Source organism: Coturnix japonica, chromosome 3 (genome assembly GCF_054131305.1).
Source record: "Coturnix japonica strain WE chromosome 3, WE-NBRP24, whole genome shotgun sequence".
In the NCBI taxonomy this organism is placed as follows: Eukaryota; Metazoa; Chordata; class Aves; order Galliformes; family Phasianidae; genus Coturnix; species Coturnix japonica.
This window is the reverse complement of record NC_140665.1, coordinates 99165358-99178555: the sequence shown is the minus strand read 5'-3', so window position 1 is coordinate 99178555 and position 13198 is coordinate 99165358. Positions and strand designations below refer to the sequence as shown.

Below are 13198 nucleotides of genomic sequence, written 5' to 3'. Positions count from 1 at the left end.
GTTAAAATCAACTGTACCAACGTCTTGCAATCACGAGGACAAAGGATATAATTTTTCATATCAGAACTCAACAGATTGCTGGTATAGGGGGAGCCATTTTATAATCTGAAAGCTTATACTCTCCCATCTCAGGCTCTTGTTAGGTTCGTAAATTACAGGGCAGGTGAGAGCCGAATGCAACTTCTGAACCATGTCAAAATCCCCCTCCTGCTCCACTTCTTTGCAGATCGCACACCAAACATCATGTGGGTCAGGGGGTGAAAGGCTGGTTCCTTCCTCAGGCTCACTAGCCTGAGGTCTAAAGGGTCATCATCCTTATGACTGTCATCGTTTATAGTGGCTTCATCATAGTGTTGCCATTGTTACCCATTGCTCACCTCCAGCCTGCAGAAGTGCTTGTGGCTCTGAAGTCTGGTCCTGCTTCAACTCAGCAGTTTCAGGGTCCAGCTTCCTTTCAGCAGTCCTTGGGTCATGCTTCCTCTCAACACCCCTGATTTCTGCTTCCTTTCTGCAATTTTTTCAGTACAACTTCCTTTCAGCCGCCCTAACTCCTTGCCACGGGTCAGCTTGATAGCTGATTCTCTCCCAAGGCTGACCCTGATACAGGTTACCTGTTCAGGCACCATTCGTGGCAGGAAAGTCGTGGACTCCATTTCTGATGCTGAATGAAGATCTTTATTGCAGTTGCTTACAACTTTTTATGCCTGTGCAACAACCCCTTGCTCACATGTACCAACCAGCTGCCTCGTGTGTGTTTACATCTGGTCCAAGTAGCTACTAAACTTGTTTACTCACTTGCAAGGTAACGACTTTCTTTGTCCCATGATGGTCTCTGCATGCTTTCTTTCCACTTAAGCCACAGTTATTGTACAATCCTAGCATGGTTTGAGTTGGAAGGGACCTTAAAGCCCACCCAGTCTAGAGCACATTTTCTGGGTTCTCACCAGGTTGTACCAAACACTGAACATTCCAATGACCTCAATTCCTGTGCAGAGCTGGTCCAGTTGAGAAACTACTGATAGAAAAGAGAAGGGGCTCAGTGCCTCTGATAGAGCTGTGCTTGCCCTGCTATAGACCTGGGGCTTTCTCTGTGCTATGAGGGCTCCCTGAGATGATTGCTGACAGTTTCAGAAATGCTTTGGGTATGCCAGTTTCATTTGCAGCTTCGGCTTCAGGGAGGAGAAGGCTTCCGCTGCCCCACCAACAGGAAGCTGCAGACTGTGAAGAGGTTCTGGGCTGCGTAGCAGAAGTGTTAGAGCCAAGCTCAGAAAGCATCTGGTCCGCAGAGCACCGAAAGTGCAGGTAGGACCTGGCTGCAGTTCCATGGGGTGGGACAGGGGCACTCGCACCAATGGGAGCCCCTTGGTCCCCTGCTTGGTGCTTCACGTTATGGTGCTGGGATGAGAGGGCCGGCAGGAAAGAGGGGATTGTGGCAGGGGGCAAAGGGGCTGCGCTGTGTGGGCTGTGGTGGCAATGGCTGCACTGGATGGCAAGGGGGAGTGGGGAAGCATGAAGAACTCAGCACCCAGATCAGGGGCTAAGCATGGCAGGAGTGGAAGCACAAGGGACACGATGAGGGGAAAGGCTGTGCAAGCGTGAGTGGGATGCAAAGCCCTGAGGAAGAGCTTGGGGAGCTGCAAAGCAAAGCCCTGCACAGATATTTGCAGCCCTGTGGCCCTGCTCTGAATGCTGTTGTGCTGCACTCATTCCTCACTAAGGGCTTGGTGCAGCTGTGCTGGTTGTGTGTCACAGTGTGCAGCCCTTTGAGACAACAACTGGCAGCTGTGTCTGTGCAACATGCTGTGCCTGCATCTCTCCCTGCCACCTTCTCTCTCGGTGGGGCTCCTCACAGAGGGATTTCTCTCATTGCTGAGCTTTTCCTCTTATCTGGCACTCTGCTGCTTTCTTCTTCCTGCTCATTCTGCACCCCAGCGGGATACATTCCAGCCTCCATTAACCACAGCTCTATCAATGACCAAGGGAAGGCTGGCTGCTGGAGTATGGGCAGCAAACAGTGTCCTGCCCTATGCTCATCCAGCCCCTGCTCTGTGCACACCACTGGGATGGAGTTAAGTGTTGTTTCATTTTTCTTCATGATCTGTGCCTGGCTGCTCTGCTTCTCAGAAATCGGGTCCATTCCTGGAAGAGGCTCAGGCCCTGGTGAAAGTGAAAGTGCTCCACAGGCTCAATAGTTTTTGGAGATGAATACCCAATAAACTTCCTGAGGTCAGGCTTTGATTGGTACCGGCAAAAGCCCAACTCAAATCTAGATTGGCCACGACAGTAAAAGAGAATAAAAGATCGTCTTACAATTGTATCAATGGTAAGAGGAGAACCAAGGAAAATGTCCCTCCCCCTTACTTGATGCAGCAGCCAGTGTGACCACTGAGGATAAGGAGAAGGCTGAGGCCATCAATGCCTTCTTTACATCTGCCTTTAATGGGTACAACAGTTGTCCTCAGGGCACTACATGCCCTAATCTGAAAGTCTGGGATGGAATGCAGAATACACCCCCAGTGATTCAGGTGGAGACAGTTAAAGAGCTCCTCCTCCACCTGGACTGTCACAAGTCCATGGGACAAGATGGGCTCCACACTCGGGTGCTGAGGGAGCTGGCAGGGGTGATTGCTGAGCCTCTCTCTGCCATCTACCAGCGCTCCTGGTTAACTGGAGAGGTCCCAGAGGGTTGGAGGCTTGCCGAAGTGATTCCCATCTACAAGAAGGGTCGTAAGGACGATCCAGGAAACTACAGGCCTGTCAGACTGACCTCAGTAGCAGGGAAAGTTATGGAGCAAATCATCTTGGGTGAGACCACACGGCATGTGCGTGGCATCCGGGGGATCAGGCCTAGCCAGCATGGATTCATGGTAGGCAGGTTGTGCTTAAACAATCTTGTCTCCTTCTATGATTGGGCGACCAGGCTGGTAGATGAGGGTAAGGCAGTTGATGTAGTCTACCTGGACTTCAGCAAGGCTTTTGACACGATCTCTCACAGTATCCTCCTAAGGAAAATGACTGCCCGTGGCCTAGACGGGTATACCGATCTTTGGGTAAGGAACTGGATGGAGAGTTGTACCCAGAGGGTAGTGGCTAATGGAGTTAAGTCCAGCTGGCAACCCGTTACAAGTGTTGTCTGCCAGATGTCGGTTCAAGGGCCCATCTTCTGTTACATCTTCATTGATGACCTGGATGAGGGAACTGAGTGTACTCTCAGTAAGTTTGCAAGAGAAACCAAGTTGGGAGGTGGTGTTGATCTGCCTGAGGGTACGGAGGCCCTCCAGAGGGATCTGGATAGGCTGAATCGCTGGGCTGAGCTTAATGGGATGAGGTTCAACAAGGCCAAGTGCCGAATCCTACACTTTGGCCACAATAACACCATGCAGCTCTATAGGCTTGGGGCAGAGTGGCTGGATGACTGAGAAGAGAAAAGGGACCTGGGGGTGTTGGTTGATGCTGGGCTGAACATGAGTCGACAGTGTGCCCAGGTGGCCAAGAAGGCCAATAACATCCTGGCCTGTATAAGAAATAGTGTGGCCAGCAGGAGCATAGAGGTGATCATCCCTCTGTACTCAGCTCTGGTGAGGCCGCATCTTTTGAATACTGACTTCAGTTTTGGGCTCCTCACTACAAGAAAGACATCAAGGCCCTGGAACGTGTCCAGAGAAGGGCAACAAAACTGGTGAGGGGTCTGGAGCACAAGTCTTATGAGGAGCGGCTCAGGGAGCTGGGATTGTTTAGCCTGGAGAAGAAAGGGCTTGGGGGAGACCTCATTGCACTCTACAACTTCCTGAAGGGAGGTTGTGATGAGGAAGGACTTGGCCTCTTCTGCCAGGCAACAAACAGAACCTGAGGAAATGGCCACAACTTGCATTAGATGAGGTTTAGACTGGACATAAGAAGGAACTTTGTTTCTCAGAGAGTGGTCAGGCACTGGAATAGCTGCCCAGGGAGGTGGTGGAGTCGCCATCCCTGGCACTGTTCAAGAGGTGTCTGGATAGGGAGCTAGGAGATATGGTTTATGGGATTTCTGTAGGTATGGTAAAGGGAGGACATTTGGACTTGATGATCTTGTAGGTCCTTTCCAACATTGTGATGCTACAATTCTAAGAGGCTCCAGCTGTGTTTAAACTGAAAGTGCATCTCAGGCACATTTTGCTTTCAGAGGAGAAAGCCCAATACACCTCCTAAGTTCCGGATTTGTTTGTTAAAGGCTCAGCTGGTTTCCATACCTTTACTAAGGATGGCGGATGCTAAGAGGCAATGCCTTGGTAACCTCTTGGAAGGAAGCAGCAACCTGGGATCTCCCAGCACGCTTGTGGTCTCGGTGACAAAGAGCCTGCAGGGTTCACAGAACCCCAGGGTGCTTGTGGCTGGAGGGTTACAACTGCCAGTCTGTCTGGTCCTCCCATGGCCCTGAAGGGCTTCCCAGAGCAGGGAGCCCAGCACCACGGCTGGGGGCTGTGGGAAATCCGCCAGAAGGAGCCTCCACCACTCTCTGCTCCCTGTGCCATGACTACGGCAGCCACCCAGCACTGCAGTGCTGCTGATGGGCAGCTCCTGGGCTGCAAGCTGTGCCCCTGGGCTGCCTGGGCACTGCAGAGCAGAACCTGGCTCCACTCTGTTGTACCTCCTATGAGTTTTAGTGGCTGTGGTGAGACACCCCTGAGCCTCCTCTGCTGTGGGACGAGCAGCCCCAGATCTCTCAGCTGTCCTCCCAGCAGAGCTGCTCCAGGTTCCGCAGCTTCCTCATGGCCAAATCTGCCTGTTTCTGGGGTACCCACAATAGGATTCCAACAGCTGGGTGGGAAGAATCCCTGGAGCTGCATAGAGGCCTCTTCAAAGAAAAGGCATCGGCCGCTTCTAACATGCCTTTAACTGAAGTCTGTTTTAACTCTTCCACAGCCATGGAGTCCCAGGAGAAAGAAGCAGATGATGTGGAAAAGGCAAAACTTGCTAAACAACTGCTGGCAGAAACATTTCAGAGTGAAGGGCTGGATGAAGAATACTGGCTTCCCAAGCTGATGAACATATTAGGTGTGAAATCCAAAGAAGCTTTGAAACATCTGCAATATGAAGACTACCTGAAGCTGGAGAGTGAAGTACAGTACCCCTGGGAGAAAAGGGCACTCCGAAAGCTTCTCCAAATTACAGACAGCAAGGCAACTGTTGAGGAGAAGCTGAATCCGCGCCTGGAAATGCTGAAGCAGAGGCAAGAAGAAGCCAAGCTGGCCCTGCAGGAGCTGAAAGAAATGCATGACAGCCACAGTCACAGCAAGGAGATGGTGACACGGAAAGTGGAGGCACTATGGCAAGCCATGGACATTCCCAAGGAGTACTGGCCACCACCAGAGAACTCCTTGCCTGATGTACTTGCAAGCATCCAGCAGCAACTGGAACGGCAGGAGGTGTCCTTGGGCAGGAGTGAGAATGTCTCTGATGAGGAGGTGCTGAGACGGGCGTCAGGAGGGCTGGCTCTGCAGGGCATTTACCAAACCAACAACCTGGCAGATGTGCTGGCAAAGCGAGAGCAGCTCATCAGAGTCCCCGTGGGTTTCAAGCTTGCTGGTCCGGAGCAGAGGTCACAGTTTGAGAGGAGGGAGTTCTCCTACTCTGCAGCAGAAGCCAATTTCACCAGGTCCATGGAGCAGCTGGGATTCAGCCTAAGCGTTTCTGCCAAAGCCGCGTTCTGGGGGTTCAGTATTGAAGGAGGTACAAATCACAGCAGCTCCTCAGAGGAGGAAGACACTCGCCACTCACGTTCAGAGCAGACGTACATTTGTAGCAGCAGGTACCACTACATCCCCACTGCCTCCTGCTTCTTCCAAAGGGACCAACTTCGCCTCTCAGATGGGGCCCTGAGGGAGCTGCAATGCATCGAGGACCTTCTGAGCGTCACCCAGGAGGCAGACAGGCTCCACATGCTGAAGAGCAGGTGTGCCAGCTTCTTCAGCAGGTTTGGGTCGCACGTCAGCCAGGGACCCCTCCACTTTGGGGGCATATTCTGGTGGAAAGCATCTTCTGAAGGGTTCAGGGAAGAGCAAAGGGAAGAGATGAAGCAACAAGCATCTGAAGCACTAAACTCCTTTGTCAGGGCGAGTTTCGGCATCTTTGCTGGCACTGCAGGAGGGAATGTGGATGTTTCCAAATCTAGCTCACAGGCATCACTTGGGAGAAGTGATAGAAGCAGCAGCCACACAGCGATTCAGCTCTCGGTGACCAACACAGGGGGTCCATCGGAGACAGATTCCCTTGCCCAGTGGAAGTGTGGGCTTGTGGCCAGTAACACAACCTGGTTTGTAATCGATAGGGGCTATCAGATGATCCCAGTGTGGGACATAATCCAGTCCAACCACAGTAAAGACTTTAAATCCACCTATCAGATGAGCAGCAGCCTCAGGGCTGTGTATGAAGCACTCACAAAACACAGTGTTGGCACAGTATTTGGAGAGGAACTGGCCAGTGCCGTGGAAGAGGCCAGAGCTTTCCTGGAGCAAGTGAAGACCTGGGAGGTGACCAGGGATGAAAGGAAACTGCTCACGCTGATGGATTTCAAACATGCTCTGAATGAAAAAGCAAAAAATCCCAATGTCTGGATCAACATATGCCTGTCGGATAAGACGCTGCAGGAGTTCCTGCTGAATACCGTTCTGTTTTGCCAGAAATCACCTCCAGAAAACATCACCTCTATCAAATCACTGCTTCAGTTCCTGCTGGATCCTCACATCTATTCTGTTAAGGACTTCCCCCAGGCTACCTTCATTATGCAATGGGTTACCTGCAATGAGCACACGTTTCCCAAAACTCCCAGTATTTCTGAAGTTCGGGACCTCATCCAGACACTGCTGCAAATGAAGGAGCACATTCTGGAAGTCACCTACTCACCAGCCACCTCTGAATCTGCCATTCATGAAGCAAAGATCGAAGCCACCCAGACTATAAGCCTGGCTGTTTGCTCTTTCCTGCAGTATCTGCAGGAAAGGGAAGAGAAAGACATAGAACTCTTAGTGCTCTTAGTTTCAACTGCGATAGGATACAGAGTAGAAAGCAGCACTTTTCAGTACCTCCTTGGTTGTGAAGAAATTAACTTCATGGTCAAGAAAATGAAAACTGCATATGATGAGTATCAGAGCCTGAAGGAGCAGGATGTGTACAGAGCCGAGGCCTTCCTGCTCTTCACGGGTCTCACCATAACATCCAAAAGCAGCGAGGTGTCCTTTGAGCAGAAGAATGACCGCTTTGCTTTCATGGAAGATAAGATGAAGAACACGTGGTCTTCTGAGATAGAAGATCTCCTCAAGAAACAGAACATGGTCAGAGACTGGAAGGTGCTGGAAAGAGACTTGCAGTCCTACATCAGCGGGCAATTGCAGAACACCTCTGTCAATCTCATGAAACACGGCATAATCAAAGACATGGAAGGAACACTGCCTCCCAGTCCATCCAAACACAAATCAGATGACATGAAATCCCAAACTCATCAAGCCAGTGCAAACCCAGAGTTCCTCAACTTACTTAAGCGCCTTGGGCTAGAGAGATACTATCCAAGAAAAATGGGGTCAGAAGACTTCCACATCATACACAAGACATCTGTACATGACAGCCAGCCCCGCGAGGAGAGTGAACTACCTTTTTACTTCCTGCAAAAGCTACTGTGTGTGGACTACAGGGTGAGGTACCTGACTTGCAAGGACAAGAGTAAGCCAGAAGTCTTGCCCACACCAAAAGCCACTGAGGAAGAGCCTTCTGATTCCTTTGATGACTTTTTCCGTCAGTTGGATGAAGGAGCCTCTGAGTCCGCAATCAGGGAGAGCCACGTGCACCCTATGGACATCCAGATGGCCATTTTTCATTGCGCCAATGATTTCATGAGGCAGTACATATCCTCAAAGCTTGCCTTCTGCCAGTTTGCACTCCCCCTCCTGGTACCCAACCCATGCACAACAAAGATCGAGCTCCCTCTCTGGTCCCTCAGCCAAATCAAAAAGAGCTGGAATGGAGCAGCAAAATCAGGAGAGCAGATGAAAAGTAGCAGCTACACAAACAAACTCATTTATCAGGCAGAGACACCCATTGTGTCCTTCATACGCATCGGCAGCTCACCGTCCTCTTCCAAGTCACAGCTCCTGAATGCTCTCCTGAGCAAACAAAAACACGACATATTTTTCCACAGGCATTGCAAAGGCAGCACCAAAGACTGTTTGCTGATGAAAGGTGTGGTGGAGATCTCCTGGTATTGTCCCTGTGGTAGCGACGATGACAGTTTTGACAGCTGTGTTGCATTCTGTAACCTGCACGGAGATGCCAGGGATCACGAGCCACAGCTGAGCTTCTTGCAGGAGATCTCTGCTGTGGTGGTCGTTCTCCTTTCTGAGTCAATTCTGAGTGAGAAGAAATGCAGGAAAATTTTGCAAGACCTGTGGCAGTCTCAGAGGCCTTTGGTTTGTCTTTTCACTGAGAAAGAGAACATTGCAGCTGGCCGATCTAGCCAAAATGTAAGAATAGGTATCAAGAACAGAAACGAAGCAGAATTAATGGGCGAGCTGACAAAAACAATCCGAGATCTCCTGCAGGGCTCAAGCACACTCCATAGCCTTGATATGTGTCTGGGAACAGCTCGCCAGCACGGATTCTTAGTTGATGAAGATGCAGAAGAGTGTGTGATAGGCAAAGGGAGGGCAAACGAGCTGGTGAGGCTGCTCAAGGAAGAGAAGCTGTCTGAGATCAAATCAAAGCTACTGCCCCTTCAAGGAAAACTGTGGTACGATTGGTGTAAAAAGGACAAAGAACTCACTCGCTTACAGGAGAAGGGGAACAACAGCATAGAACATCATCGGAGCCAAATTGAAAGTGACAAAGCTGCAATAAGAAGAGAGCAAGTAAGCAAAGTACGCAGTCTCAGCCCACTGATGGAATCAGTCCTTGGCTTTCTCCAGTCCCAGCCAGTCAACACCAAGAAATACTTCCTGCAGTGGATGAAGGTCTTCATGGATGACCTGACCTCCGATCGCCTTGATGAATTGAAGAAAGAGTATCATCAGTTATGGTCTCAGATCCTGGAAATGAAGAAAAGCAATGAAGAAAGCAACTCCAAAACTGTAATGATGACAAGATTAGATTCCCTTTCCAATGAAGTCAACAATGCGTCCATTGGCCTTGAGCATATTTTGAGAGAGGTAGGGCAGATTTATGAAGCTCTTGAATCAACAGACTCCAAAGATGAACGTTTACAAAAACTACCTGAAATTGCAGCTGATCTGATGGTTTCAGGGTATCCCATTGAGCTGATGGATGGTGATGCTTCTTACATACCCTTACAGTGGGTTGCAGCAATCTTTGACAGGTTAATTGAGAAGTTAGGTGACAAGCGAGTCTTTGTCCTCTCGGTGCTTGGCATCCAGAGCACAGGGAAATCAACCCTACTGAACGCCATGTTTGGTCTCCAGTTCAATGTCAGTGCTGGCAGATGCACTCAGGGAGCTTTTATGCAGCTCATCAAAGTGGATGGGAAGCTGCAGCAGGTTGTGAACTTTGATTACATTCTCGTGGTGGACACTGAAGGACTTCGTGCCATAGAGATGGCCAATAAGCGGTCACTGAATCATGACAATGAGCTGGCCACCTTTGTCATTGGCATTGGCAACATGACTCTGATCAACATCTTTGGAGAGAACCCTTCCGAAATGCAAGACTTCCTTCAGATTGCTGTGCAGGCTTTTCTGAGGATGAAGCAAGTCAAGCTTTCCCCAAGCTGCCTGTTTGTACATCAAAATGTAGGCGAAATAATAGCAAAGGTACAGAACATGGAAGGACCGAGACATCTGCAGGAAAAGCTGGATGAAATGACAGTGATAGCAGCCCAGCAGGAATACTGTGACGTCACCTGCTTCAGTGATGTCATCCGCTTTGACGTGAACACCCACATTCATTACTTTGCTCACCTGTGGGAGGGTAACCCACCAATGGCACCACCCAACCCCACCTACAGCCGGAACGTCCAGGAATTAAAGAGCAAAATTCTGCAAGCTGCCAAGAAGGAATCTCTGGGCAGTGTTCTGAGGCTGTCCAGCTTGAAAGATCGTATTAGTGACCTGTGGAACGCCTTGCGGAATGAAAACTTCGTCTTCAGCTTCAAGAACTCAGTGGAGATTGCTGCATACAAGAAACTGGAAACATCCTTTAGTCATTGGACCTGGAAACTGAGAAGGCACATCTTGGACTTGCAAATGAAACTGGACAATAAAATTCGGAATGGAGAGCTAGGGAAAATCTCAACATATGAGCTTGAAGAACAGGTGCAAGAAACAAGTGATGCCATCAACAAAGATGTGGAGAAGTTCTTCAGGGAAGACAGAGACTGTGAGATATTGATTCAGTGGAAAAGTAACACAGAACTGAAGCTGAGAGATCTAAAAGCGTCCCTTCTGGATGAAACCAGGAGGAAGTGTGAGAAACTTCTAGAACTAAAGAAGAATCAGAGTAAACTGGATGAGAGGAAATCTGAATATGAAAATGAGCTCCTGAAAAAGAGCAGGGAGCTGGCTCTGTCTCTTAAAGGACAGGAATTAAGTGAACGAGAATTGAGAAAGAACTTCAATTTCCTCTGGGTGACCTGGGTTACTGAAGTGTCTTCTAATGCTCCCCGTCTGGAAGAGGTGAACATTGATGTGGAAATAGAAAATGTCCTTATAGAAAATTTCAAGGAGCCTAATATAGCGGAACGAATTGAGAAGTTTTCTAACCAGCCCACCTTTACACTTGATGTGAAGAAACACATATCCAAGAAAAAGGTTTTGGGTGTTATTCGCTATGGTTTTGGTGAGTGCAATGTGAGCAGCTTACAGTACCTTACAGACCGCATCATAAGGCGTGTGAAGGAAAACATTGACCAGAAGGAAAAGGACAAAATGGATTACAATTGCACTTTTATTCATGAGATACTAAAGGAAGTACAGGAAGGTATGGAAACTGTACTTAGCTCTGAAAAGCATCATTTTACAAAAGAATACCGAATAGATCTTTCGGTGTATCTGTGCAGAATGGCAGCAGCCAGGTTTAAGGAGATGCATGCGGCCTTCAGGAAAGCAAATGACCCAGCTACCTACCTGGAGAGCAAGAGAGAAGATTTCTTCAAATGTTTCCAGATTTCCTGCCAAGGAGCCACTTCTATCACAACATTTGCTGATTTCCTCTGCAGCAAGATTGACCCAGGTCTTCGCCTGGCCATTTATGACAAGACAGCTCTTGTCATAGCTGGGCATATGAGGAGTGAAGTACCAGATTTCAGTGGCAGTAGAGCCAATCTGGAAGTCTGCATACTGAAATACCTGGCACAAGAAGAAAAGTTTGAAAACTACAAGCTTTACCTTTGTTCCCCAGTAGACTTTTTGGAGAGTTACATTCAGACACATGTTAAGACATACTGTTTAGATCAGAACAGACGGCTGGTGATGTTTCTAAATACAACTCTTACCCAGTACTATGAAACCATTCAGAAAGCTGTTTTTGCATCAACCGCAGTTGTCAAAGGCAGAAGAGACAGCAATAAGATCATCTCTCTTTGGCTGGATGAATTCTGCAGAGAACTTGGAGGAGTCCTAAGATTGCCCAGGGGTGACCTGGTTGGCATTGAACATCTGGAGATAACTGACATAGAGTTTCTGAATGACGCCATGATGAAGGCCCTTTCACCTCTGAGGAATCGTCTCAAGGAAGAGTTTGCTCATGCTGATTTGAGCTCATTTGAAAAGCAGCCTCACAGGATACTGGTGGAACAGTTTCCGGGGTGCAAGGAGCAGTGCCCATTTTGCGGGTCAGTTTGCACAAACACTATACCAAACCACGATGGAGACCACCAGCTTGTCTTCCATCGTCCACAAGTTTTGGGCAAATGGAGAGTGTATAAAACAGACATCTTTGTCACTGATATTTGCTCTAGCAGTGTTGCCAGTGATAAGCTCTTCAGGGTTAGCAAATACCGGTGGTTACCCTACAAGAAATACCGAGATGCAGGACCTCCTTTTTCCACTTGGAACATTCTTCCTGATTCATCCATGCAAAAATACTGGAAATGGTTTGTGTGTCATTTTAGGGAACAGCTAGAAGAATTCTTCAAAGGTAAATTCCACGACAGAGGAGAAATCCCTGCTTCTTGGCACAAAGTTACAAAGCAGGAAGCACTTGATGAACTGAGGTAGGCTAAGCTGACATGAAGGAAAATCTGCACATTTCTGCATCAGCCATTCATATAGGCAAGGTTAAGAGCAAGGCAGCATTAGAAAGCACCAAAGTATCTGCTATGTGAAAGTAAATGACATTGGCAAAAGAACAGTTTCCCTGCAGGAAATCATCATCACGCTTAAAGAAAGGACAGCGATGTCTGAGTGCAGGTAAACATTTGTGGGCATTTAAAAACCCCTTCTTGCTAAACTTAGTACCCCGCTCAGTGATAGTGATTAATCTCAGTATTCATTAGGTATCCTTCCTATGTTAAGATGTGCCCACATTTCCACGAGCTCCTGCTCAAGTCCCCTGTTGAACTTCCCTCTATCTCGCTGACAATCCAACTGCACTTAGCGTGTGCTTAGATTCTGGGCAAAAGCCCATTGTAGAACCAACACAGAGAATTAGTTATCTCTGCAGCTTCCTCAGTAGGCATCAGCAGTGTGTGATGTTAGCATTTGTGTTTTGAAGTCAGCCGGGAACTGGGTGCTGGTCTGTAGAACATCTCACCAGCTCTGCCTGTACCAGCTCAGGCAACAGTAGGGTTTGCTGCACAGTTCCTGCAGTACTGTTGATGCTCCTGGAGAGTTGGTGTTCGTTATAAGCATTTGTAGCCTTGCTAATGAACTGGTAGAGTTGGACTGGACTGGTGTCTGCATGCTTTCTTTCTTCTTAAGCCACAATTATTATATATTCCTAGCATAGTTTGCTTTGGAAGGGACCTTAAAGCCCACCCAGTCTCAATCCCTGCTTTGGGCTAGAACACCGCTCACCAGGTCAGGCTGCCTGAAGCCCCATCCAGCTTGGTCTCGAGCACCTCCAGGCATGAGGCACCCATTGCTTCTCTGGGCAGCCTCTGCCAGGGCCTCAGCACCCTCTGACTGAAGAATTTCTTCATATTTTCTAAATCGAAATCTAAATGTCCACTCATTTGGTTTAAGACCATTCTTAACCATGTGACAGTCCCTGACAAATCGTC

At 48.6% G+C, this 13198-nt stretch overlaps 1 protein-coding gene across 1 annotated transcript; it reads left to right on the top strand.

The window, feature by feature from the left end:
- Positions 1-1165: 1165 nt before the first annotated feature.
- Positions 1166-12334, top strand: LOC107312331 (interferon-induced very large GTPase 1-like). Its single transcript, XM_085544121.1, has 2 exons — positions 1166-1302; positions 4903-12334. The coding sequence occupies exon 2, from the start codon at positions 4905-4907 to the stop codon at positions 12192-12194; it is 7290 nt and encodes a 2429-aa protein (XP_085400247.1). The 5' UTR covers positions 1166-1302; positions 4903-4904; the 3' UTR covers positions 12195-12334.
- The last annotated feature ends 864 nt before the right edge of the window (positions 12335-13198 follow it).